This window comes from Aptenodytes patagonicus, chromosome 16, assembly GCF_965638725.1.
Source record: "Aptenodytes patagonicus chromosome 16, bAptPat1.pri.cur, whole genome shotgun sequence".
Taxonomy (NCBI): domain Eukaryota; kingdom Metazoa; phylum Chordata; class Aves; order Sphenisciformes; family Spheniscidae; genus Aptenodytes; species Aptenodytes patagonicus.
This window is the reverse complement of record NC_134964.1, coordinates 9966794-9993662: the sequence shown is the minus strand read 5'-3', so window position 1 is coordinate 9993662 and position 26869 is coordinate 9966794. Positions and strand designations below refer to the sequence as shown.

Here is a 26869-nt window from a genome sequence, read left to right as displayed (position 1 = left end):
TAATGGTTTGAATAGTTTATCTTGTTGTGGAAATTTTAGGTAGGCGTGTAAGTGTTTCATTTTGCCTGATTGTGAATGCGTCCCAGGCAGAGTTAGATTGTCAATATGAGTTCCCTATGATAAGCTTTTTAACAAACTTTAATCTAATGTGAACAGTGAGGAAAAAAAAAAAAGCCCGAGTAGGAAAAACACATGCCATTGGGCTAAAACAGCTGTGCATATGAGTATTACTAGCTTTCTCAGGAGAACTTGAGCAGTCCTACAGAGTTGCGTCAGTTTGGAGTTACTTGCTAAACATCAAACTTTTGTGTTCTCAGAACAGTTTAATAATGTGAAAGTGCAGAGGGCTGCATTCTGCTGTTTCATCAAGTGGGATGCTAAAATACCTCTGCTGTCATTATCAAAGTAACTGCATTTCACCTTGATGCCACTTAAGGCCTGGAGAACCCCAAGGCAGGGTGGTGGTTAAAGCTTGAACAGGATGAAGCACAAGAGTAAGCACTTGCATCTATAAAACAATTTCCAAGCCAATGCATTGATGGAATGGCTCTTTCTAAGGAAAATTAATTTGTATATGACTGATACATAACTTTCTAACCTGGCTGAACAGTGAGTGATCAGACTGTGCACAAAAAGCTATAGCAAATACTTGGTACAATGCTGATAAGCTGCCACAGCTGCTTGTAAACCTGCTGAGCATTTTTTCACTGAAGACTTTTTGCCACCTTTGTAGTACTTCCTCCTTCTTTGGTCTAAAATTAGAGCCCAGACTAGAAGGGGAGCAGGGAGGAAATCAATACACTTTGCTGACAGTCACTAGAGTTGCTTTTTTTTTTTTTTTTTTTTTTTGAGGCAACTAAGAACTGGCTTCAGATGTTCTTGGCCTCCTCCTGCCTTTTATAAACTATGAGATATGGTGGAATTACGTCTCCAGCTTTGTAGCACAAAGGATTAACGTACATTTTAAACAGTACATAAAGCTGTCAGAGTGCAGTATAAGCTCATAACAGTTTGTCTTTGTGATGACCTATGGGCTCTCAGGTAGCTAGGGAACGCTTGGACTGAGACAACAGCAAAACTGTGTAGAGAGCTGATAGCTGAGTGGCAAACTCCATGTCACTGATTAAATACTTTGTCTTTACAGGCCGGGTTTCCTTTTTCACCTCTGGATCAGAGAACCTTCATCGGGTGGAAAAGGTTCACTGGGGCACTCGCTATGCCATCACCATCTCCTTCACCTGCAACCCAGACCATGGCATTGGGGATCCAGTCTTGATGTAATTCCTCCGGGGATGGAACATGAGGCCAAATGGAATGAGAGAAGCCCTGCAAGAGGAGAGGAAAGAGGGAGATAACATCTCTTGTAACCTCACATTCAATTAGAATTTCCCAGCTGTATTAATATATTGTAATACATTTTATTTTCACATGTCCTTTTCCACAAATGTTGCAAACAGTGCCTTAAAGACCATCTTAAATTTGGTGTATTCTGAAAATGGTTTGTCTTCATGTCCTAAAGGGATAGGCTACAAAGAAGAGTCCTGGAGTGGGCTCTTTTTTTTTTTTTATTATTTTAAATTCTCCAGTTTAAAAGAAACAGACAATCTTTGGGACCATGTCTTGATATGACTCCCCATGCTGCTGTTACCTGTTGTTTAATTATTTAGTCTCTTCGGTTATTAATGGGATGTAGAAAGTTTGACCTAAGTTAATAGAGCAAGATGAGTGTTATTCTTTTGAACATACCTTCTGTTGAGAGGAATGTATTCTGCTTTAGCATGGGCACTAGTGGGCAATACACCTGTGGTTTGACTACTGGGACTTACTTGAACTTTTTTTTTATTGAATTACTAGAGATATTTTCTGCTACAAACCAGGACTAGTTAATACAAAGTCAGAAATACAATTCTCTGGTTAGCCAGAAAACATAGCGCTTTTGGATTACAAATGCTCTGGTGTGCTAGGGAATGTCATGGCATTAGATCCCTCTGATCCGAATGCAGCATTCCCAACTCACCTCATTTTCTCTGAGTCATAATGAAAATGATCGGTCTTCCTGTTGGAAGCCCAGTGTTAAGGTTATTAAGAGCTCTTAACGGAGATGGCTTGACCATGGAACCCTGTACATTAAGTAAATACTAAAAAGGAGAACCGGGCAGAGGTAATCAGACAGTCCTCTGCATTCATCTGAGCGTTCACTGATACCTAATTCCCAGGTAGGGCAGTAGGATTTGGGAGGGGAACAGCTGAGAAAAAAAGCTAGTTTTGTTGTGGTTTTCCATATGCCAGTTCTGGCCTCCTTAGACTCAATCCTGTAAACCTTGGCTTGCTGTTGGAAGGATGGCTAACAAAACCACATGGACCAGTGGACTGTGGTATGTGGGGTCTGAGGGAAACTGGTGTCCACCTACATTTTAAACTGATACAGTCTTGAGCTGGAGCTTGATAATAAAATACTTTTAGGCCCAATAAATACATGTTTTCAATGTAATCTTAAGACCAAGTTGAAGGAAGCTTGTTTGGTTTTTTTTTTATTGTTGACGCAACTACAAATCTTGTGTTGTGGAATACTGTGTTTTATCTTGTCCAAAACAATGTTTTACCTGTTTCAGAAAGTTTCTCAATAACTCTTTTTGACTTCTCTCTTTCAGTTTAATATGAAGACTTTTTCTATTAACTAGGATCATTAGTCTGTGGTGTTCCTTGAATAATAAATTGCAAGGACTTCAGAGAGGAGGGGATGATTGCATTGCAGTACAGATAAAGTAACAAACAAATGCGTAATCTTGCCAACTACCTTGCTTTCTTATTACAATCAAAGATTTTTGCGGGTCAGCACATTGATAAGTAAATGGTAGGAAAACCTAATTTTTTTCTCAATTAAGTTCTGAAGCAAACATGTTGATTTGTTTTATTAATAGTCTATATAATTTCGGTGAAACACTTTGAAAATCTGGAAATGTGCTTTTGATTTTTTTATTTTTATTTTTTATTTTGTGCATACAGTTTTCACTTCTGTTTTAATCTACCCTTTTATGGAAATAATGGAAATAATAAGTATTGGGGGAGATTACGCTGAAGATAAAGAGGAATGATGACAGGACACTTGGACTTGTTCTATTGTGAGTGTTCTCATTTGGCACACCAGCAAGTTTAGTCTTCTGTAATTTCATTTCTTTGTTCTCAAACCTGAAAAAGCCTTCCTTGTCCGTGCTAACAAGGAAGAATTGTTAAAATGGCTGGATGCTAGGAAATAATAAAGTCAGTTGGATTCCCTATCTAAATACTTGTCTCAAAGCCTGTTAATTCCAAGAAATTTGCATTACACCCAAGTTGTAAGTCTATGTGAAGGCAGACCAAGATCAATAGCAACTGCTTTACTGGCTTAAAACTTGATTCCTAATGTTACCTTGAGATATAAATGTAGGGCCTTTTCCTCAAAAATACCCGATAGCAGTGGAATCTAACTATGAATGGACCTGTGTGGATTTGGGTTGGGATTCTCTAGGTTGAGGTCCTATGTTCCAAAATTCTTAACTTCACCGCTAAGTCCTATCACCGCTCTGCAACACTGTCATATAAATTGCTTTGCCACTTTTAAAAGTGTTTGCTAGTTACTTCTGTCTGTCATGCAGGCTTTGAGTTGCACTGAATGAAAATGGCATTTTCAGAGCTGCCCTCTATAAAATACTGCTCAACAAGATCATGTTAGACCATGGGGGAAATCTCAGCTAATCTCCTCTCGGATTTTCATCTTTTGAAGATCCTGTGTATTGTGAAGTCTCCCGAACACGGTGCATCTCTCATGCTATGAATTGACTGTCGTTCAGAAATAAAATCAAGTTGGTATTTGTCTTTTCGAGTTTTTAAGCTTCAGTAATGTGTTCAATATGATGACCAAACCTGTCAAATATAATTTGTGGAAAAACATGTGCGCTGTACCTGGTAAGAGAATTCATCTTTTGAAAGAAGTATAATAATTCAATATGCTGTATGTTTCAGTACCAACCAAGATTTTTCTATTTGAAGCTTCAATGTCCGGACTACTATATATATAAGCAATATCTAGATCTATGAAGAAATTAAACAGCAAATGAGGAAGTACAGTGCAATCTAAAAGATTCTGAACATAGCCTCCAGCAGGAAGACAGTAATTGCAGAAAGGCTGATGTTCCTGGGGCAGAGTGGAATTTGCAGAATTCACTGATCATTAGAAATAAACTTGACTTAATTTATTTTAGTCCACTTAAATACCCTGAATAACCTTTTATTAAGGGTATCTATTCCCAGTTCTTGACAGATGATTCTGAATTTGAAATACTTTAATTACTGTCTGTCCTCTTTCAGGTTCAGCCTGCCTGTTGCTACTGGGAAATGCAGTGCTCTGTTTCTTAGAACTCTGATTACACCGAGGACAGGATTTGTTCTGTTAAACTAGCATAAATCTGATGCCAAGCTGCTGTGGACAAGTGCTCTTAATTGAACACACGGTGACGGCAGAATTTGGCTTGATGTTTCCCAGTTGTGTGAGAACCTCTGTAAAGAGCCCTCGTGGTTCAAACAAAGTAAAGAAAGGTCAGTACATGTTCAGTGTGAACCGGGGCTAAGTGCTGACATTAAATTTGCAGCCTTGTACCTGAAAGCATACTTGTTACAAGTATTTGGGAATGTTGATTTGTATTTTGAAAGAAAAATAGTTGTAAGGAAAGGTGAAGCCTGCTTGTGAGAAAAGTCCCAGGGTGAAATAGAAAACACAGCAGGAGAGCAAGCCAGAGTTTGAATCCCTACTAAGAGATTGAGTGAAGCTTCCTGAGGACTTCTGTGAAATTGTACTACTTTTCAAACTACCTTTCCATTCAAACGTTTTGGGGAATATCAGGAACTTTTGTAAAATTAACAGGCAAGTGATCAGATTAGGTTTTTAGTGTAAACGTAGCTTTCAATCCTGTAGCATGCATTTTATTTTAATTTTTTATCCCCTATGACATGATTCTAGGAACGCTGAGTGGACTTCTTCGCATTTCTCATGTATAAAATTTTCATTGTGTAAGCAGGTGTGGAATGACTGTGGTTTTTAATTCCCCATAAATCAGCTGAAGGTTTGGAAAGGTACATTTATGTTGAGATTTTCCTGAATATGTATTGTCCACCTGAAATACTCTAAGCTCCATCTTAATGAATTTCAAGTCCAGAAATGTTTACCAGGATACTCTATTTACAAAAAGATTTTAATTTGGATTTATAACAGAAATTTAGCTTCATGTCTTATTTTTAAGGTCAACATCTCAACAGGGTACTTTCCGAGGCTGTAGCACATAATGATGTGCACGTTAAAATAATAGTGTAGCTGAAATGGCATTGATAATAACTATGCTGTCAAGAAAATCTGGTTTTGTTTCTTCTTCGATTGCAATTCTTAGTACATTTGAATTTCTCCTTTATAGCTTTCCTTTCCCCGGTAAATAAAGATGGCTTTGTTTTTAATATAGAGTTGCTCACATTCCTTCTACATCCAGATATTCTTACACAGTGTTTACATGTGAATTGGATCTCTCTAACGTGCTCATGTGTAGCTTTGTGTAATATTTCTGTCTTGTCTAAATTCTAGGAATAAACCTAGGAAATGTTGCTGGAGGTCAGGGCTCTTTGAGAGGGAAAAAAAAAATACAACCAACCACCTGCCTCCTCTTCCCTCCCCCAAGCAAAAAAAAAAAAAAAATCCAACTCCCGTCTCTCCTTTTTGAGTCTCTTGTGCGGAAATCGAACCAAACATTCCAAGAACAGCAGAAGAGTTATTTCCTTTCTGAACCGCAGAGGGCTCTGGCATGCATCGATCATCTTAGCCTCATTCAGAAAGGCAGTCTTCTCGGGAAATCCGGCTAAGAGAGCCATCGTACAGTGGTGAGTGTCTATTGCTCGTTGTAAAATACCGTGGAGAACCATAGCGTACTCTGCCTTATCTCTGTGTTTGTGAACCTTCTTAGGAAGCTGAAAGCTAATTTTATGTCATGTTTGCTGAAACCTGCCAGTCAACTCTCTTTTAATGACAATCCAGTTATCCCTAAAGTATCTGTGTAGGCACTTTTTATCTTCCATATGAGTGTTGGTGGCTTGTACTGAAGCTTTTCAGGATGTGTCCAAGGAAATGACTCTCTCCTATTTCCAAACTTCACATTTCTTTGATTCTGTCCATCATCTCCCCTCAAATCACTCATTTCATCTCTCAATTCTGTCCCAGCATACTTAAGCTTTTACCTGTAGCATATATTGAATAGGGTATATAAGCTTAGTACATTATTTATTCATAGACTGGCTGCTAGAACTGAAAAGGAACTAGCTTTTTCCCTATAACCCTTTTAGCCCATGCAGTGTATTAATCTTTAAGAAGAATTTCTAACGGTAGTGGAACTGTCAAGTGTTGCTCAATTTTTGAGATTTTTCGTTCTTCAGCATTCATTTTTTCCAAATACTCTCTTATTTTTCTTGAATTACAGGCGTTGTCCATACTGGAAACAACACCCTTTATTTCAGAGATATTTATTTCCATCTTGCCTGTTTTCCTATATAGCTGAAATAATGGCAAGGTAGGGATCAGTGTGGCCTGCTGTTGAACATTCTTGTCTTTCATGATAACTTGTGGACAGCGAGTACTGAATTTTGAAACAGACACTAGAGAAACTTATTTTTTCTTTTTTTTGCTGTTCTTTGTCAGTGACTTTTGCGTTAAGGAACTGCTGGTAGAGCTGCTCCTTTGTGAACTCTCATTGACTTTAACTGGATGCTACGCGTGCAGATCAGGCTGCGGGATCACAAGAAGAAATGCCTTGCTTGGATAGTTCTTACTGTGAAATCAATAAAGCAGCCTGGAAGTACCATCTCCTTTATTTTTGTAACCTTTAAATGCATCCAAACAAAGCAAAAACCTCAAAATATCTAGGTTTACTGCTGGATAATCCTGAGGCAGTCCAAGGAGTCTGGACTGGTTGAATCCATAAGCTGCCAGGTCAGGTATATTGTTAATAATGAACTTCACTGAGACCTTCACCCGAGACTTCAAGCTGAAGACTCAGTGGTGTAGCAGTGCAGAAGGAGCATGTGCCTGAAACCATAGCGCCTCTTTTTGAAGGAAATATTTATTTATAGAGAGAAGCTGAGATTTATGGAGCGTTCATGTTACTTGTTTCTGGAAATTTCTTGTAATAGGCCTCAGTGTTCAAAAAGCTCATTTTAGAAATGGATACCCTTCCTATTCTTTTGTTAACAACAAAACCAAAAGCCAACTAAGTTACTGAGGCATGATTTTTCTGGACAGACACCTTGAGAATTTGTCTCTTTCTCGTTCCTCAGTTTATACCATTTTATTAAGCTGTTTATGTAGATGCCAGGAGACTTTGCTGTTGACTCCACAAAAAAAAATCTTGATGTTTTCTTTTGAGACTGCTTTTCACTTCCAGGGTAAGGTCTCTGGGTGGATTCACACCTTGGAGGTGACCTCCTCAGCATATTGACTTGCCAGCTAGACCATTAAATCTGGGGGGAATAAACAATGGCAGGTCCTAATGGAGCAATTCTGCATGTGTTGGCTCTGGATGGTAGTTTCTTCCATTCCCTCTAGCAGGCAAATGTTTTTATTTCTGATTTATGTTACTGAAGAGGAGACGTATTCTGGGAGTCCTCTCTGCACATTAGGGCTTTAAATGTGATTCACTGAATAACGCCATAAAAAGAAGGCCACATTTTACCGGGTGATTCAAAACTTAAAAGGCTGCCATGAAACCAGACAAACTCTAAGCCCATTTAGTCCTTCAACTTCTCAACACAAAAGAAGTGAGAAAAGTGATCTTGCGCTTGGATTATTTCTACTTCACTATGACAGTTCTGTGGGCCAGAAATGTGTTTTTTCTCATTTGTTTCTTTATTTTAAAGGGAGATAGAAATTAATTAGGAAGGCATTCCTTTCGACGGGGAGGAATATGATAAAAATAAATTGTCGTTTACTAGTATGAAAAAAGAAATACAACGAAAGTAAGTCAAGCAGAGGGGTAAGTTAAATTCAAGATGGTGTTAGGCAGAGAGCAGCTATGGGAGATTTCTTCCACACTGAAACGTCCGTATCAATGTTGAACTGATGTTTTCCCCCCCCTTCGGTCTGCTTTATTGTTTCATTAGAAGATCAGACAAAGAACTGGAAACTGCAAGCTTTCAGGCAGCAAAGCTCTTGCTGTTAAAACCCTTCATAAAACTTTCAATGGGACCTCTTCCTCAATACCATTCACCTAAGCTATTTATCCTGTCTATATTCTGTTTGAATTAATTGTGAATGTTGAGTATGCTAAAATAAGTTAAGTCATGCTGCATCCATCTATTTAAAAAACAACTAATTAAGCTTTCTCCTGCATGTATCTTGTGTATCAACTGGGCCTTTTTTAGGTGATGCTGTCCTCCATGTATAGCATCTGTCTATTGTACCTTTTCTGACACTGGGCAGAATTTAGACCTGCAAATAAGAAACAATCTGAGAAGAAATTAAGACTGAATTCATAAATATAAAGAAGTATACAGAAATTTTCCCCTTGGAAAAAAAAAGAAAAGGTTTGAAAAATTTGGGTTTTTTGGAACCGTAAGAAAGGACAAAGTTTTACTCATTTTGTAATCCTTTAGTTGAGGTGTCAGGGTTATGCACCTGCTCCTCAGTACTCTCCATTGAGGTTCTACTCTGCTTTTTCATGCTTGCACACTATCTGGAAATCTAGTCCTCTCCCTGCTCATTTTCCCTTTCTAGTTATACACACACTTTGTTGGAGATTTTCGTTCGGGCAGGAAGAATCTCATTTCTCTGCCTCAGCACAGGCACAAAATAAATGCACGTGGATTTCTCTGGAAGGCTGTTCTCCTCTCCAAGAGTGCCCAGCTGAAAGCACACAGCTCGGGAGGTGATGAAGGCACTCACTCATGTCACACTTACTAGTGCCAAGAGCCTTGAAGTCTTCCATCTTCACAGCTGACTGCCTCCTACCTTTGAGCCTTGGTATTTTCATCTCAACAACTGGAACTTGAGACCTCTTGACTTTGTTTCCTAAATGCTTTCAGCACCTCCAGATGGCTTGTGAGTCAGGGAATTCCAGCATGCTGCAAAAATTATCACTTTCATTACACGTTAAGCACGTTTCGACTCTATAGCTAAGACTTTTATCTAGGCTTTGGAGCAGGCCATTAAAACTTGTCCTCTTCCTAATCATTCTCCTTAAATTAAATACTTCAGCCATAATGCATGCACAGACGGGCAATAATCAAAAGCCTTTCCATAGCTGAATTGTACAGGGAGATACTTTTGAGATATTCAGTCTAAATTAACTATTCTGTCCTGTGGTCAGGCCAGGTTTGTGACTTGCAGGATCCTGAGCAAGGCAGAAGTGAAGGTGTTTGACAGCAGCTGTGCTGTTCACCTGACTCCCCTGGAGTGGGAGGTGTAATAGCACTGTAATTGTGTGTACACTTGTAAGGGCTTATATAGTAAAGTTACAAACATGGCAAGGGTTATAAGGAACTGTAATATCCTCCTATTATACCATTTGACAGAATTGAAAAAAAAACAGAAATCTTTGAGCCTTAAAGCCTTGTTTTTAACGAATGGAGTGAATGAGTAAGTGGATCAATTAACTTAAAAAGTAAATGTCATTGTCTGCCTCTCCCCTGCCCATCAGCTGAACAGGGTTATTGAACCTTAGTTTTCTTTCCTTCTAGTTGTGGATGGACATGCAGGGGATGGACGCGCAGCAGGGGAGAAGGCTCAGCTTGGTTATCAACCTGCCTCCTAAGGCTGCAGTCACTACTTGCTCTAGATGTCCATAGCTACTTCCTAAGCGCCGGTGAGGGCTTGTTTGTGGTACGAAGAAGACAAAGGTGGGAATAGGACTAGGATATTGCAAAATATTTTTAAATGAATGATTTTAGTTCTCTAATAGTGATGGCATGCTTGCTGAATGCATTCCGAGTAGTCCAGCTGCACCAGACTGTATCACTTAGGAGACGAGTATTTTCCAGTTCAGTTCAAGGCCCTGAAAGATTGAGGACAGCGTGTGTACATCTGAGCCAGCTTTATTCATGGAGCATGCCAGTGGTTCAGGTTCGTCTCTAAATTAGCTGCCTTGAAATTTAGAAATATTATTTTGTTGGGAAGAACGCAGGTGTGGAAAGAATTCTTGACTTAATGAGCTTATCTAATCTCAGTCTTCTTCAACAGTACTAGCCTGACCATAAATATTTAAGTAAGTTCTTTTTAGAGATAATAGCCAAGAATGCTTCCTAACCACATGAAGATTTACCATTCCTAAACAGCTAAAAAGCTGAAACTAATCTGAAATATGAAGACTCCATAAAACCAAGCATTTTGCAACATTGGCGCATTGCAGCTAAAAGCCAGCCTCTGTATTTGGGCACAGGCTTAAACCAGCCCTCGGCAGGAATTTTTATGGTGAAGATTGCTAGTTCTCTGTATTTCTGCAAAATAAGTTTAAGATTGTTATTATGGTACCAGAGTTAACTGCAGACTTTTTCTAGTTTTAATCCTCCTTTACGGACTGCTCCTGTTCACGTCTGATAGCAGGGGAAGGTTTCTGCTGGGATAGTGCCACCAGCCTGCAGGCACCTCCCGTACCCCGATGTAGCTCCCCAGCAGCAAGGGTGTCAGCTCAGCTGCACGTTTCTCCTTTCAGGAGACAACTACTCTAAACAGTGGAGATGGTGTTTATCCTTGGGGCCAGGACTCCATCAATTTGTCCAGTTTATGTTGGGAAGAGGCAGTAAAACTGATGCTTACAAGAATTCTGACTGCACACAGTCCTGTGCAGGAAGCCAAGAAAACCCCTGTGTCCCTTGGTCCCTCACAGGGTGGGCGGTAGAGACCACCCCAGGAGGAGGTTCAGGGTATGGCAGGGGCTGGACGGTGTGCTCTGGCTGTCAAGTCCAAAATACAGTCAGCAGCTGGGATGGGGAGGACACATCTGCCAGATCTGGAGACTCTAAGGAGGTGGTGGCAGCAGAAAAGACTCTATGGGGGAATGGGAGAAAATATTTGGGCTCTTTTGTGGGACTCGGCAAGACATTACAGGTGATGGGAAGGGTGAGACCTCCTGCTGCTGAAGAGGTGCTGAGAATGAGCAAATGCTAAATCCGGGTAACAGCGAGTGCTGAACGGCAAGGTCTAACATCCCAAATGACACTTGATGGGGATTGATACCACACGGGTACACGTGATGGGGAAAGGTAAAAGTAACTGATGGCCGAGGGACTTCAGCAGAGCGTGGGATCCCCAGAAGAGACTGAAATAGGTTTTTAGAGACGTTCCATGTAGTATTGAGAGTTGAGATCAGTTTGCAGCACTTCTCCAGCCATCCTTTGCTGATAGGACTCTGTAGTTGTTGACTTTTTGTAGCTTCTTGGGTACCAGTAAGGAAAGGAGGCTGACAGGAGAGGCGGAAAATTCATGCTGCCCTGGTGTGCTACAGAAAGATGCTTTGACAGGGACACTTAAGAGGAAGATCAGATCCTGACAGCATTGCTGTCGTACTTTTCCCAGCACAGTACCTCCAAAATCCAGCAGAAAACTTAGGGAAATGGAATCAGCGTGTGGCTGCCTCAGTGGCATACGTCTACAGAAACCTGACAGATGCCCAGCAGGAAGGGCCAGAAAGCGCAAAGGCAAGACTGAATGATAAAACAGGTTTTTTTTTAAATTTAAAGCTCCTCTGGAACTTGATAAGCTAATTTGCAGAAATGTTTTGCATAAAGCCTTACTTTAAAGCAGGATGTTTCAGGAAGAATAGTTAGAAAAACTGTAGTTAAGGAACCACTTCGATTAAATACCACTTCCTTGGCAAGACACGTAAGAGGATCGGATCGGTGGCTGTCTGGCAGCGTGATTGAAGCCACGCAGTGTCCCCGGGCTGAGCGTTCGCATGGGGCGGCAGCAGGAGCTGGCTCCGCCGCCTGCGGGACACCTGCCTGCGGCCGGCAGCGCTGTGTGCCCAGCCAGCCCGGAGCTCAGCCGTGCCGTGGTCTTCCTAAAAATCACTGCCCTGGGAGTGGAAGTGGCCCCGAATACACAAACATTAACCCTTCAGGACGTAATATATGTAGTGCTGATGAAACTAACGGGGGGAATGAAGCAAAGTCACTTGCCTGGTTTAAGGCAGCTACTTTATTGATGTACTATTTAATTGTTTTGCTGAAGTAGATGTCTCAGCCTTATTAATTTAGAAGAAATTACTAATTGAAGAGAAAACACTAATTCTAGCCCTTATGTTAACTTAATTCTTTTTCCTTGGGGGCGGGGAGAGAATATCCCATAACACTTCTCTACTTGAAATCACAGGAGGTCTTGAAGAGCTACCTTATGCCTTGCCGGCTTGTAAAAAAAAAAAAACAAAAAAAACCCGGAATATTTAAAATCAACTAGATCCCACCAGGAGCCTCCTCATCTCCTCAGCAGCCCAGACTCAGAGTGGACGAGCTCCATTAATTTGGAGCAGTTTGGCAAAATATTCAATTAAGGACCCAGTGGAGTACTCGACTAGTTATCATTCCAGATCGTTTGTTCTGCCTGTTTGAGAGTTACAACCCTCGACAGGTTTGGATTCCATTTCATTCAACAATTTTGTAACCACGAATAACTGCAGAAATGACATGGCTTCGTGCTGCTGCAAGGAGGCTGTCAAGGTTGTCAGGTTTTAAAATAAACCTGCTTTGACGGCTCTTGTGTTTTGCAGAATTTACCTTGCAGAGTTTGCTCTGAAAAACCTGTTTAAAAATTATTTTCCTTTTTTGCAGCATTTAAACTAAAAGCAAAACACAAGAAGTTCATGGGTGCCTTTGTAAAAGACTGGTATGTCTCCAGACATGCAAGATCTGCCTTATTCTAATGTCTTCTCCCTGACAGAAAAAATAAGTTTACTTCGTTCTGAAGCATATTGTGAAGGATGAGGTTCAGTATGGACTCTTCCTCCTCTTCATTTCATGTGTACTACAGACAGGATCGGAGGAGCCACTAGTTCTTGGAGGCTCTAAGCATTTTTCACTTTGGAAGTGCAAAGGGGATAAATCTGCCTGTGGTCAGCAAGGGTTTCAAGGCTTTGCTTTTTCTTTTTTCTCCTTTCTGAACATCTGCGGTTGACTTCCATGCTGGGAGGAGGGTAGCCTTTTCACTAGCATGTGCCAGCTGACAGCCAAATCCCATGGGCATATCTGCGGTGGTAGTTACACCTGACTGATACTGTGCATGAAGAATATTGTGTTAAATTAATCTAGGACAAAGGATAAAAGCCCAAAGCAAAATAATTATTTAAAATCTGTTCACTGATTGTTCAAAATTAAGTTGTACTCATCTTGAGTCAAATGCTACTTCCCATTTAAGTCCTTCCCTCAAAACTCTCCCAAAAAGTCCTCAAATAAAATCCTTTCAGTTACAAGCCTGCCTGAATTCTCATGCAGATACTTGACATTCTTGGTGCGACAGTAAAGACATGACTGTCATAAGCTGTAAATGCTTTTTTTTGTCTTGAGCACTGCCTTGCAGACTCCCCAGAGCCCCTGGAAGTTAGTCCAGGCTCCAGGAAGCATCCTCTGGGTGATAAACTTGCTTCCTAAACCTTAAATTATCAAAAACCTCAAACAGAAGAAACATGTGCCCAGCAACTGTGTTAGATCAGCAGCAACAGAAAAACGACAAGGGCTCGAAAGCTTTTTTCCTGCTCGCACTTACTGGGCTCTATTAAATGCTCGTACTTTGCTATTCTGTCTGTAATGTTATTTTTTTCATTGGATGAGAATTTGGTCCTAAAAGTGCCTGAGTGCTTACAGGTGAGTTGTTTCTAATTCAACATCTCACTGGAGACTGATGGCGGCTTCAGAGAGATCTCAATGCCCATGAAGCCAAATGTGGGAGGGTCGGAGCTAGTAGGGAATAAGGACCAAAACCATGACACCACAAGGCGAAGAGGAAGTGCCATCTTGATGACTGAAGTCAAAGACTAGAGAGAAAGCGTTCCTGCTTCCCCCCGGCAGCGTGGGTAAGCAAAGGTTTTCAAATCCGGGGAAGGTGAGCACTGTTTTGGAAGGCTAAATTTAGCAGTGATTAAACGAGCTCTTAATTAACCAAATATTCCCCCTGTTTGCCTTTCCAAATTATTCAATAACTGAACAATATAATGAGCTCAGTGAGTAATTACTATCCATTCCAGGCACTGCCCTCGCCAACTGCAGCCTTCGAAACCACCAGCTGTTAATGTGCTGGGAAATGAAGTCCGTGAAGAGTGAGTCAAATAATTGAAAACTGAACAGGAGAAAAACCCCACAGGTTCAGAGGCAACGTAAGGAAAACTGCTCCCCATGCTGAGTCCTTAAGCGTGTAGTCCCTTCCAGACTGAAGATCCATCATAAAAATTACTAGTGTGGATCGAAGCTGCAGTACTATGTTTTTATGGGTGCTCTGGCAAAGATATAAAGGTTCCTGATGGTTATTCTGCCTCACAAGGCTTTACAAAGCCTCCCTGGGGGCTAATGTGCATCTCTAGAGAAGGAAGCCACTGCCTTACCGACCAGAAAGCAGAAAACAGAAGGTAAAGCCCAAATCCTCTGAGAACACAAGTATTAAAGATTTTTCTAGTTGCAGCAGGGTAAAAGTTGTTGGATTGTGAATTCAGCCATTTACTTGTCTGAGTGATATTTTAAACAAGAACAAGCTCAAGTGCGTTGAAGCTTTTCACCCATGATTTTTAAAACAGATTTGAAGATGTCATTTCACAAGCCCATCAGCTGTATGGGTTTAGCCGCCTGGGGGTGGACAGTGAATCGGATCGGGACAAGAAATAATTATTTTTGGCTTGATTGGGAAAAGAAAAACCCCAACCCTATAAAGTAAAACGGCTTAATCCTTTAAAACCACAAGGCTGCAAAAACAGATGTACCAGCCTAAATGAGGGGACAGAGGAGGTTGAAGCTGGAGCAACAGTAAAGGAAAAGCTTGTCAAATTATACTCTTAGCTATGCAAGACATAACTTCTCTAATGTAGCTGAAGGATTTGCTTATAGCAATCACACTTGCAGAAACATGCCCACTTTCTGATTAGGTTGTAGAAATCAATTGAAACTTCTGCCTTCTCCACAGGCAACCTGAAACAACAGATCTGAAATTCAAGAGGTATGAAATTTCCCCGAAGCCTTGAAACTCTGACTGGGGTATTACAGAGTCTGACGGGTGGTGTTTTTAGCTATGGAGCAAAGTGAGGGTGGAAGCAGAGTCCCTGGGAGAGGCTGCAACTTGTTGCTGGGAAGGAAACGTAACACAAAGAAAGGACAGAGCATGCGGAGACAGAAAAGAAAAACCTAAGATTAAAATAAGAATGCCAAAGACAGCAACATGCTAAAAAGAAGCACATACTTCTACTGCACAAATAAGCTAAACAGTCACGTTTGATCCATGATCTTTCCGTAAAAGCTCTCTTTGACGTGGGCAGGAGATTCCATCTATGGAGAGTGATGGGAAGGCACATTGTTAAGTCAGGTCCTGGGATGAAGTCTGTAATTATACATAGACCCTCCACAGACTGAGTCTGAAACACATGCCTCAGAGCTCTTCAAGATAAACGTTTACTGAAGAATGTGACAGAAGACAAAAATGCCTGTGAAGATGCTGCTTTGATGCTTTTTTTGAGATCTAAGCCAACATGCTCATGCTAGCGAGCTTCTCTATTTCTTTCTATGCCTTGACACTATGAGAGCGGCAGAGGTGTCCTGCTTCTGTTGCTCCACGCTGCCTCTGTATCTCCTAACCCTGCACTGTGAGGGCTTGGCGCCTGTAGCAGAGTTTAGAGGCTCCCGTACCGGGTTTCCTTGCGTGCACAGTAAATAAGGCAAGAAGAGAGGAGGATCTGCAAGGAAGTCAAGCTGGGACTTGGCTGCATCTCAAACGGGGCATGTGGCTGTCAGATCAAATGCTGGTTCTGCACCGAGATCCTGACAGGAGGCGAGATTTCAAGAAACTGTAAGTCTCCGGCAGCTGTCAGTGCCTGGGCACGTGCTCTCCTCTGGAGCCCCCTCGGCGTGCCCGTCTCTTCCCCATCCTATTTCAATGCCAGGTGTAATGGCTTATTACTGGAGGTGGCATGAAGCTGATGTAGTATTGCCTTCCTAAGCCTCCTCTCAGCCTAAAGCAATTTCTCTGCGCTCTCATTAAGATTAATGAGTAATTCAGTGTGACACGTTAACTATTTCGCTTTTGCATTTTGCAGGTAGCGTAGCTGTCGAAGCCCGTCTCCCCACACCCCAGGCCCCTCTCGTCCCTGCTTCCACGGGGCCCCTCTGGGGCTGTGAACACGAGGACTCGAGTTGGGGGGGACACAAACAGTTTCCCAAGGCCCTGAAGTTACAGGTTTAAAGTTTTTTCTTTTCTTGTCTTTTATTGGACTAAACCCAATACTTCTTACAGTTTTTTTCTGAATAACAGAGAGAGATACTGAATACCCAGGGCACACAATGCCTGGTAGAGAAAATATTCACTTATATGGATGGAGGTAAAAGACCAAGTGATGCTCCAGCTCTGTCCCCATCCCTCCACTGTGGCCGCCCCCATTTAAGCCAGATCTGCAAAGAGCTTTTCCCCTAACGCTGGGCACCGTAGGCTGTGGAGCTTCACTTTCTCATCCTGCCTAAGAGAAGCTGCTGCAAAGATAGAGGCGGCGCTTTGAAATTTGAGAGATGTTTGCCATAATAAACTCGCCTTTGTATTAAAACAAACAAACAAATGAAAACAGCCAAGCAAAGTTACTTGGTTGCTATTTCCTCTACTTCTGTTGTTGGGAATTACTCATGCTGTGCCTCAGGCAGGCGGAGATTCCTCGACAGATTTAATCATTCTAAAAAGATGCCAACAACAAAATGACAGGGAAGCTCTGCTGTGTTTAGCAATCGGTGATGAGCGTTGGGATAATTCTTCCTATTCAGCCTCCTCTGCACCAAGATCCTGCCATTAGAGCAGGCTGCGGCAGGGGCTCTGCCTGGGAGCAACGCCCTGCCTTTACCTCCACTGACCCCAGTGCTCCCAACCCATAACGTGGGGAAGCAGAGACTCCCAGGAGGTGAAAAAGAAAGATTTTGCTTCCCTACCATATCCCCTGCTATTGTTTCTCACCCGAGGAGGGGCTTTAGAGAGGGTGTTGATGCACTGAAATGATGATGCTTTTATCAGGAGACTCATTTCAGCCATGTTGCCAGCAAAGCCAGCCGAGCGCAGCTGCCATTGCTGTGGGCTACACGATCATCTCCGCTGACCGGCTGCCGTTAATCAAAAAGGGAGAAGATCTGGTACACGAACGTTTCCTCTGTTCGACCATTAATAGCTGACCTGAACCCTAAGTTATCCCTACAAGGAGCGCTTTTCCCTTCTGTAGGTAGCACCTCTCATCCAAAGATCTGAAAACATTTCATGCACATCAGTGATGTCTTAAAACACTTGTGCGGACGATGGAAATAGTGTCGCTGTTTTCTAGGCAGTTAATGACCAGCGGCACAAGAATAAGCGACTTCCTTGAGGTCACAGAGCAAGTCAGTGGTGATTTTGTACGAGAAGCCAGGACTTCTGGCCTCCCCCCATTTCAGATAATCTCTCTCTTCAGCTCTGATGGTGAGTGCTGCCTCGATAGGCATCTCCAACATCAAAACCTTTGTAAACCTCCTCTGGATTTTATTAGCTATCTTGCGCTAAGCCTGCCTGGGTTACTTATCAACAGCACTAGTGCTTTTGGGATGAATAGCCTGGGAGTCCCCACCAGCGGATGATGTGAAGGAAGATAAACATACCCGCTTGAGTGGGATCAGATAGCCGCTGCTATCGTGAGGCACGAGGCAGGCGGGTGCTGCAGACTCCCCGTGTAGTCCTGCTACCGCTTCTTAATCTGAACGCTGCCCAGGGGCAGAAAGCTGCTTTCAAAATGTGGTGGCTAGAAGTAACTAAGGCTCCAGCTGATTTCATAATAATGCCATTCCTGTAAGATATTCCCTTCTACAGTGTTAAATGAAAGAAAAAAAAAAATCTGTTACAAATAAAAAAGCAGAAACTCAATTGAAATCGGTGGGGTTACTGGGATTTTGAGTAGCGCGATGCTGGGAGCTGGCTGTCAGCCCATGCTCCCCGAAGGGAGGATGCTGCAGGAGCTCGGCACAGGAGCTGGTACTGCCTACTGCCGTGCGCAGCTTGTCTGGTGGGACCGGCATGTCCCTGAAGGTTTGGGTGTCCTCTCTCTAGTCTCCAAGAGTGCCACTCTCTCCCCTTTTAGCGTTACTACATTACAGTTAATTTACCTTCTCCATCCTTCCACATTTTTGAAAGATAAGTTCAATGTAGCCTGAAAAGTAATTGCTATGTAGTGCCTTTTCCTGGGAGGCTTCTTGCAAGAGCCAGCCTTGTGGTTCTCAAATGTCAAGCTGATATTTAAAAAAACTAAAAGGCGTAGAAGTGTTGTGAATCTGACGGACGTCCCTGATGAGGTTTGCAGGAGCGCATATATGAAGCAGTAACTTGTCTCCAAAACTCTGTGTTTATGGACACACCACATTTAGCTCCAGGAATCTCCCTTGCTTTGTTTGGATGAAATCATATTTGGTTTTAGTTAAGAATTCAGGAGCTGAATTCAAGATCGTAACGGGAATGCACAAGGAAAGGCTAACGACATCTCGGAGAGACACTGGCCTAAACAAGCTGAAACAAACTTAGCAGATTTTGCTTCTCCAGCATTAGCACCGCTTTGGTTTTAGAATTGTATCCTCTGCCAAGCACGGCTAATATTGCTGGGTGGTTTGATTTTGCAGAAACTTATTTACTAATTCCCCTCCAGATATCTTGATGGAGGAGTTTGCGTGGGATCTGCAATATTGAAGTTCAGCCTTCTCTAATAAAGTCAACGAATGCTTCGTAACTCTTCACCTTGTTTCTCACTGTAGAAGCATTCCTAGTGTTTACACAAATGTTTCATTTAAATTAAAATTTAAATTATAAATGGAGAGAACCAGAAAAGTAGAGCCCAAATGCCAGAAGAATTCTTCAGGATTCATTTCTCCCTTTCCTCTTTTAATTGTCCCTTTCTTGGGTGGGGAAAAAAAGGAAAATGTTGCAGCAATTTTGCTTTGGTATATCCCATTGGGAACCTTTTCTTTGGGGACAGGATGGCTCTAGTTGGGACCGCAGATCACAAAGCTCAGTTGTGACTGAGCTAGAATGAAGTTAGTCTCCCCCAAAGGTGATATACAGCACACCAGAAACTTGGTGTGGGCAGAAAGCTGGATTCCTGAGCAGAAATATTAATGATTTTTAATAAGTTTTAATGTATGTCCTATTTAGGGTTTTACTATACCTCAATAACTTCTTTCAACGTTGGGTGTCTGACAGAAGCTCGTTGCATCCTAGAGGTTTGGCCGAGCGAGCCAGCAGCGAGCTCCTTCCCCTGCTTTCACCAAACTCAACCTGGGCCATCCAAACCCTCCGGATACTTTGCTACCAACTGACGCATCCCTTCTCTCCGCTGTGTTTTAGATACATTCCCAAACAGGGGCAAAAAAGCTTGTATAATGATAATAACAATAACTTTAAAGGGTACTTATATCCTGTGAAGCTGCTGCTACAATTTTGAAGACAAAGCAATGTATTTCTTATGAGCCACAGCAATTAACTCCACGTCTCTCCAATTCCCCAGAAAAACTTGAAATTAACAGTAACAACCAATATTATAAGGCAAAAAAACCCCCCAGCTGGGCTAAACTGTAGTTAGTCACCGGCTCTGGGTGTTTCCGTGGCTGCTGGCAGTGAGGATGCTGTGCAAAATGACAGGAACAAAGTTACTCTGGGTTCGACATAGAAAGAAATATGGGAGAGGAAAGTTAGCACTTGGAAGTAGGATTTCTCTTCACAACAGACTTTCCCCCTTCAGATGTTGTAGTAACATCATACTTTAAAGACAGTAAATGCTATTATATAGTTAGGTTGTGCCCTGATTGTGTGCAACCACTATGTTTTACAACCTAAAATAAAACGCAAATTTTCTTCCTGAGACCTCAGGATGGAAGATTGCTGCTGCCACCAGAGGGACTCAGAAATACGACGGTAGGAGCCGAGCATCCCCGAACCGGCCAGACTTGCCGGTGAAGACGTCTGACTTTCAGGGGCTGCCTTCAGGATTTCTCAGGTGCTGCGTTATCCGCTCCCATGGCTTGAGGGCTGGGCTCGGATATGAGGTTTATGCGCTCTCTCCTCTTATCATGCTGATGGGGGAACAGATTATGAACTTAGTCATCCTGCCTGTTCTCCTCGGTTAATGCAACTGGGCAGCAAGCCGTGCGTTTTGTACCGCGCAAGGTACAAAATGCTCATCAAATCGCCTCTATTTCACTGGCTTTCCTGGTATGCAATCACACAATGAGCACCAAAACCGACTGCTAAAATAGGAGTTAAAACGTTAACGATTTGCTCGCACTCATGATTAAATTGTAATGTGGGGCTTTTGAGCATTTATTGCAAATTTGGTTTCAAAAAGTGGGGAGAAAGATGGTAAAAAAAAGTGTGATTGAAGGTGAAGTCTGCAAAAATTCAGTAAGGTTCAAATGGATTCTCCCGTGTCTGGGGAAAACAACCACTCTCACTTGTCCCACAAAGAACCAGCGTTTTCTCTTTTCAAGTGAAAGCAGAAAAATTGCCATTGCTGCAGTAGATGATCGTACCTTAGATTAAAGGAAGGAAAGAGCACTCAGGATGAAACTGCATTTCTTTCACAGTCTGTTTTTTTTTCTGTGTGTCATAAAAACCTAAACCCTAAGGGGTGTTGGAAAAGATTTTCTAGTGATTAAACTATTTTCTTTCTTGTAAAGCATGTATGGAGTTTTGCAGTGACAACCTCTGTCCCAACAACAAAAATGCTGTTGCCTTTCCTAAAATTACCATTTCCCATTTTGCTGAAGATCTAGCTGTGTCACTAAACCTGCAGCAAAATTTCATTTATAATTAAAAAACCCACATTAAAACCCACAGGATTACAACGATTTGGGTATGATAAATGATCCCAGGGTACACACAGATGCATGTGAAGCATCTGAGATGTTTCAGATTTACCATAAGCGACAAGATACGTAGAGTTTGCAAAGTCCCATCATCTGGATTCTGGTTATGTGTCTATCTCAATTTTGATACTCCTTTGTAGCCTCTGTGGCTGTGGAGACAAGATGTGGTTTTAATCTCATGGTTTTGGGAGTCCTGACTCATCCTTTTCAGTGTTGAGGACAGGTAATACCTCTCCCCCACGCAGAAAAGAGCCCGAGCTGCTTTACAGCGGTTTTGCGTGGCCTGCACTGGCTCCAGGGAGACGTGCTTATGAAAACTGAGGTCCTACCAAACCCAAACCAACACCCTCCCCAAAATACTCTGGGTGAGCTGCAGGCAAAGCAGCTACCCTTAGGGGTAACTTGTTACCCTTAGGGGTAACTTAAAGGTTGTGTCAGCCCCGCACAGGACTCTGCTATAGACAGGCAGCAGCAATGCTCTTCCAAAGCTAACTACCGGATTAATTTGGTTTTGTTGTTAAAGGAAGATACAGAAGACTGTCTCCTCGTTTCCAAAACATGAGCACACCCATAAAAGTGAAGGCTTGCCCAATTACAGACAGGAGGAACTCAGCTAAAACATCTGCTCTTGCGGGATATTTATGAAGTGGGTCAAACCTACTGACTTTTGGCAGCGTAACTGGTCCGATGGGACAATCAGCGGGATGTTGTTTATGTAATTCATCTTTTAAATTGAGCTCTGATCCCCAGGAGTAACGAGAGGCTCCAGAGGAGTTGTGTTTGCGAAGGTCTGCACCGTGTCGTGCTTCCTGCGCTGCTGAAGAGCCGTCATTCATCACACACAGCAGCATCCTCTGATTGCTGGCCAGTTTTGCGTGTTAAACAGGCTCTCCTCTGCCCCAATGACATGCTTTGTGGGTGTCATCAAATTCACTGGTTCTCTCGTTAGAGTAACCTCGTACGGGTTTATCAGAGCCTGATGGGAGAGAGGAGCAGCACTGGGATGGGACCGGGCTGAAACACATACTGGTTGAAAAACCCGATGAGTGACAAGTATCCAATATTTCGCATTTCATCTGGATGGATGCTCCTCCATCAGCCCTTTGATGTTTAATGCTCTGACGATGTGGCACAGAAAGCACATCCCCTACGCGCCGTTCGTGATGCTGGGCAGAGTAGCAGAATCCCTTCTGGGGACTGATGGGACGTCTTGGGAAGCATACCCCAAATCAAGCCCTTCTGTTTGCTTATCCCCACATTAGGTTACGAGTGTAGATCTCATCTGCTCTGCATTTTCACCCCTTTTTTTTCTAGGCACGACTCCTTTTCAGCTTCCCCTTCTTATTAATAACTGTTTTTAGACTGTTTGGCTTTAGATGTTTTAACGTGTTTTTCTTAAAGCAGAAATTGTATTCCCTAATACTCTTTTTGATACCTATACAGCTCTTCCATCATCTGCTTCCCCTTACGTACCTGTTAATAGATATACACTATGCCTTGCAACTATTTCATACATGGTAATCATCCATCCTATAGCAGCCTTGTAGTGCTGTGGCGGGTAAGTGGCCTTCCAAGGACCTTCTCCTCAGGCCAAGCAATGGAAATCAAGATGCATCAGCACTGTGTCAGCTCAGGATCCCAATCAGGGTGGGTTTTTCTTTCTATAGCCATAAGGAAAATTTTTTTTTTTTCTCGGGGGTGGGCACATGGCATGTGCAACACCTGGAAGGGATGCAGCCATGCTTGGCTCTGCCAGGATGTCTGTCTGGCTGCACGTTACGCTCCCCGAGAGCAGGACGGCACAGCACACCTCGCAGATGACGCACGTACTCCAGCCTTCCCACACCGCCTTTTGAGTTAAGTCTTATCTTTGTTATTCTTATATGGGAGTGACTTCCAGCCTCGGAAATGGGAAGCAAAGGAAAAGTAACAATGACTTCAGAATGAATAATTAAAAAATGAATTAGTTCCTGAAAAGTTGTTCCTAAAAGCTGTCGAAGCCCGCTCACCCTGCCAATTCCCAACATGAACTGTGTGTTAGTCCCCCTGTTTCGTAAGGAAAGGGGCACCATTAGGTCTATCTATACTGCCCAGCTTGCTAGCCTACACAACACTGGAACATGACAAAGTGGTCACCAGTGTTTCGAAGACAGTCCTGTGGTTAAAAGCAATACGAGCAATTCTAAGGTGAGTTACTTATTTCCCCCTCCCTGAAAAGCACCCCAACAACTGCATCTATAAGAAGAATGCCTGACTCCAGGCACAGGAACGTGCTTCCCTGGTCTTCATCCAAAATGTGCCCTGAAGGGTTTATTTTTCTGCTGTTAGTTGAGTGCATAAAATCCAGCGTGTTGCTGTGCTGTGTTCTCTGCTCCCAATCCTTGGCTGCGGTGTTGGCACTTCATGTCTCTGCTTTAGCACAAACATACCCTAAAGTTTGGTGTGTGACACGAGAGGATCACCCAAGGGCACAGGAACCCAGTAACACTGCAAGGCTGGAGCGGGACTCCTCTCAAGCGGATGGGGGTCAGAGTATGCCATAAGAAAGTGGAAATGACTGTTCCTTAAGCAACTGCCTGCAGTTTCAAAAGTCCCTGGGCATCACCAGCTGCTGACAATAGTTTATGCAACTCGTATCGTGCTTTACTTATCCCCAGAGTCTGTCCCAGCACAGGAAAGAGGAATATTGAACCCAACTTCATAGAATCATAGAATCATAGAATGGTTTGGGTTGGAAGGGACCTCTAAAGGCCATCTAGTCCAACCCCCCTGCCGTGGGCAGGGACAACTAGATCAGGTTGCTCAGAGCCCCGTCCAACCTGACCTGGAATGTTTCCAGGGATGGGGCATCCACCACCTCTCTGGGCAACCTGTGCCAGTGTTTCACCACCCTCAGCGTAAAAAATTTCTTCCTTATATCTAGTCTAAATCTACTCCCTTTTAGTTTAAAGCCATTCCCCCTTGTCCTGTTCATCCCCATGTACGAGCTCTTTGGAGAACAGCTGGGACCGGCAGCCTCTCCCCTGCTAAATACACCCCCCTGAGCTGGGTGAAGAGACCATGCGAGGGGAAACCTGATGATGGTCCGCTTTTTAATCAGCATTTATTTTATAAACTGGGGTTTTACAATTGTTTAGATGCTTACAGGCATCTCTAGTATCTGTGGTGAAGGTTTGCTACGAGATGCTAAGTGGGGAGAAAATGAGCAGAATACATTGAGACAAAATGCTTTTGATGAAATGTCATGAATAAATTTGTCCCTTTTATGATGAGTCTCATGATACAGGCTTCAGTCATTTTTCTTAGAGCCTCAGGTCTTTGAGTGATAGGATTATAAGACATTTTTCTTTCTTTCCAAGGTAAATTTTCAGTTTTTCAAGCCATGTTGACTGTTGAGAAAGGGACCAACTTAAAAAGAAAATCAGTGGCAAATTCAAATCGCCTTGGGTAGAAACCTTAAAAAATTACAAGGTTTTTTTAGGTAGTCCTGTGGTTTCTGACAGCTTACCTTGTGGTTTTTGAATGCTTGGAGTTCGAAGTGCTGCTGCAATGAATTTTAAAATAGAGACTTTAAGCTTGATGAAACTGTAGTGCCCTATAATGTAACAGGAAATAGGAAAAGGGGCTTAAAGGTCTCTTTACACACTCTAGAAAGAGACAACAGTAATTTATAGGGCAAACCCAAGGCTTGCAGCTAAATTAAGCAATAGCAGGACAATTTCAGACTTCTGCAGACCTGTCCCAGCTGTAGCCTGAGGATAGCACTGAGAATCCACACAGGAGAAACGGTGCAGAGCTGGAGCTGGGCACAACTCAGGAAAGCGTGACAAGAGTTTGTGGCAGAACTAAACAAAGTATCCGCCTCATCTTCTGCACCCAAAACCCTGAAGGATTTGTCCTGAATGGCTGCTGGCTCCTGGCAGGACCCCCCTGACAGCCCTAAGCCTGACGGAAATTCAGACACATCTCATAGTACTTGAGTTCACGCAACTTCTTGCCCCTAACTAGAATGACCACCAGAAATGAGTTTTTAGGACCCTTCAGGGCTAAGGGGTCCCAAAGCCCTACCTTGGCCAGACGCTCTGCTGGTCCTGGTGTCTCCGGAGCGCCTCCTCTTCCTCACTTGTCCTTCAGCGTGGCCATGCCGAGGGCCTCCGAGCTGTAGTCATACTGGTTGCTGGAGGACATGGACCGTCCCCAGGAGCACTGCAGGTTGGAGCCCCTCTTGCGAAAGGAGGATGTGAACCTGTAGAAGTTACGGTGCCTGTTGCGCAGGTATTCCCGGTAGTTTTTGGTGAGCAGGGTGTAGAGGAAGGGGTTGATGCAGCTGTTGCTGTAGGTCAGGCAGGTCACCAGGTAGTTAATGCACTTTTGGGTTTGGGTGGTGAGCTGCAGGGAGCTGCTGTAGAGTCGCACCAGCTGCCAGATCCAAAACGGGAGGAAGCAGGCCCAGAAGACCAGCACGATGCTGAAAATCATAATGAGGACCTTCTGCCGGGGGGATCTCTTGCTCTTCTCCTTGTGGGGGGGGTTCCTCTGGGACTCCAGGTAGGTCCTGGCCAGGCGTGTGTAGAGGAAGCCAATGATTATTCCCGGGGCCATGATGCTGGTGCTGAAGAGCACCGTCAGGTAGGTCCGGTAGGCGTCCACGCTCCAGGTGGGCGCACACATCCTCTTCACCTTGCCCTCTGCCTTGCCCCCCTCGGTCAGGGTGACCATCAGCATCATGGGCAGAGTCAGGAGCAGCGAGACCGACCAGACGGCCCCCGCCGTGACCTTCCGGTAGCCGTGCGACCGCTTCAGGGTGTCCAGGGGCCGGGTGACGGCCAGGTAGCGCTCGGTGCACATGAGGGTGAGGGTGAAGATGCTGGCGTGCATGGTGAGCAGGTCCAGGCTGAGCAGGATGCGGCACCCCAGGTCCCCGAAGTACCAGTCCTGGGCCAGGTAGGTGCAGACGATGAAGGGGATGGTGGAGAGGTAGAGCAGGTCGGCCAGGGCCAGGCTGACGATGGAGCTGTACATGGGGGCGGCGCAGCGCGCCGAGTGGCACATCACCACCAGCGTGTAGACGTTGCCCGCCACCCCGGCCACGTACATCACCGACAGCACCGTCCCGAAGGCCGAGGGGATGAGCAGGGGGCCGCCCCCGGGGGGGCCGCCGCCCGCCGCCGAGGCGTTGCCCCCCGCCGCCGCCGTCCCGTTGGGCTCCATGGGCGGCGGCGGCGGCCCCGCAGCGTCGCACCGGCCCCGGAGCTCCCGGCCCCGCCGGCGGCCGCTCCGCCCCCCGCGGGAGGCAGGGCGGTGCCGGGCCGCCCGCGGGGCTGCCCTCGGGGGAAGGGTTGCCGCCGCCCCCCGCCCCGCCGGGGCTCCCCCTCTCCGCGTCCGGAGGGAGAGCGGGAGAGCGGGAGACACCCCCCCCCCCCTCCTCCCCTCTCCTCCCCTCCCCGCCCCGCCGCCCGCCCGGTGCGGGGCCGGCAGCGCGGAGCGGAGCGGAGCGGCCGGGCAGGTGCCGTCCCGGAGGAGGCGGCTCCGCGCGGGGCCCCGGCGGCAGCGAGGCGGCAGCCGGAGACGGCGCGGAGGGGCGCGGAGCGAGCGGGGCGGGGGGGGGGGGGGGGGGGGGGGCGAGAAAGGCGGCGTGTGGCCGCCGCCGAGCCGCCCTCAGCCCGGGTGGGGGACCCGGCGGAGACGGGGCTGCCCGAGCTGGGAGCGAACTTGGAGCGCCCCGCGCCCCCCGCGAAACAAAACCTGCCAGGCAGATGTCGGCTGGTGG

The 26869-nt window shown here is 44.4% G+C and overlaps 2 protein-coding genes across 4 annotated transcripts in view; one reads left to right on the top strand and one right to left on the bottom strand.

The window, feature by feature from the left end:
* OGFOD3 (2-oxoglutarate and iron dependent oxygenase domain containing 3) overlaps positions 1 to 5484 on the top strand; it is a 52340-nt gene extending 46856 nt beyond the window's left edge. For both annotated transcript variants that reach the window (XM_076353704.1, XM_076353703.1), the window contains one exon: positions 1145 to 5484. In XM_076353704.1, the coding sequence (XP_076209819.1) occupies positions 1145 to 1276 (132 nt within the window). In that variant the 3' untranslated portion in view covers positions 1277 to 5484. The remainder of the gene's footprint in view (positions 1 to 1144) is intronic.
* LOC143167821 (urotensin-2 receptor-like) lies at positions 1238 to 26310 on the bottom strand. 2 transcript variants are annotated; one of them, XM_076353700.1, is made up of 2 exons: positions 25168 to 26310; positions 1238 to 1326 (listed from the first exon to the last, which is right to left on the bottom strand). In XM_076353700.1, the coding sequence occupies exon 1, from the start codon at positions 26308 to 26310 to the stop codon at positions 25219 to 25221; it is 1092 nt and encodes a 363-aa protein (XP_076209815.1). In that variant the 3' UTR covers positions 1238 to 1326; positions 25168 to 25218. The 2 variants fall into 2 exon arrangements, with proteins under 2 accessions (XP_076209815.1, XP_076209817.1); XM_076353702.1 differs by lacking the exon at positions 1238 to 1326 and adding an exon at positions 24607 to 24643.
* Positions 26311 to 26869: the final 559 nt, after the last annotated feature.

Bases quoted from the DNA above. Each gene is read 5' to 3' on its own strand.
- LOC143167821 (XM_076353700.1), bottom strand. From the start codon at position 26,310: ATGGAGCCCAACGGGACGGCGGCGGCGGGGGGCAACGCCTCGGCGGCG.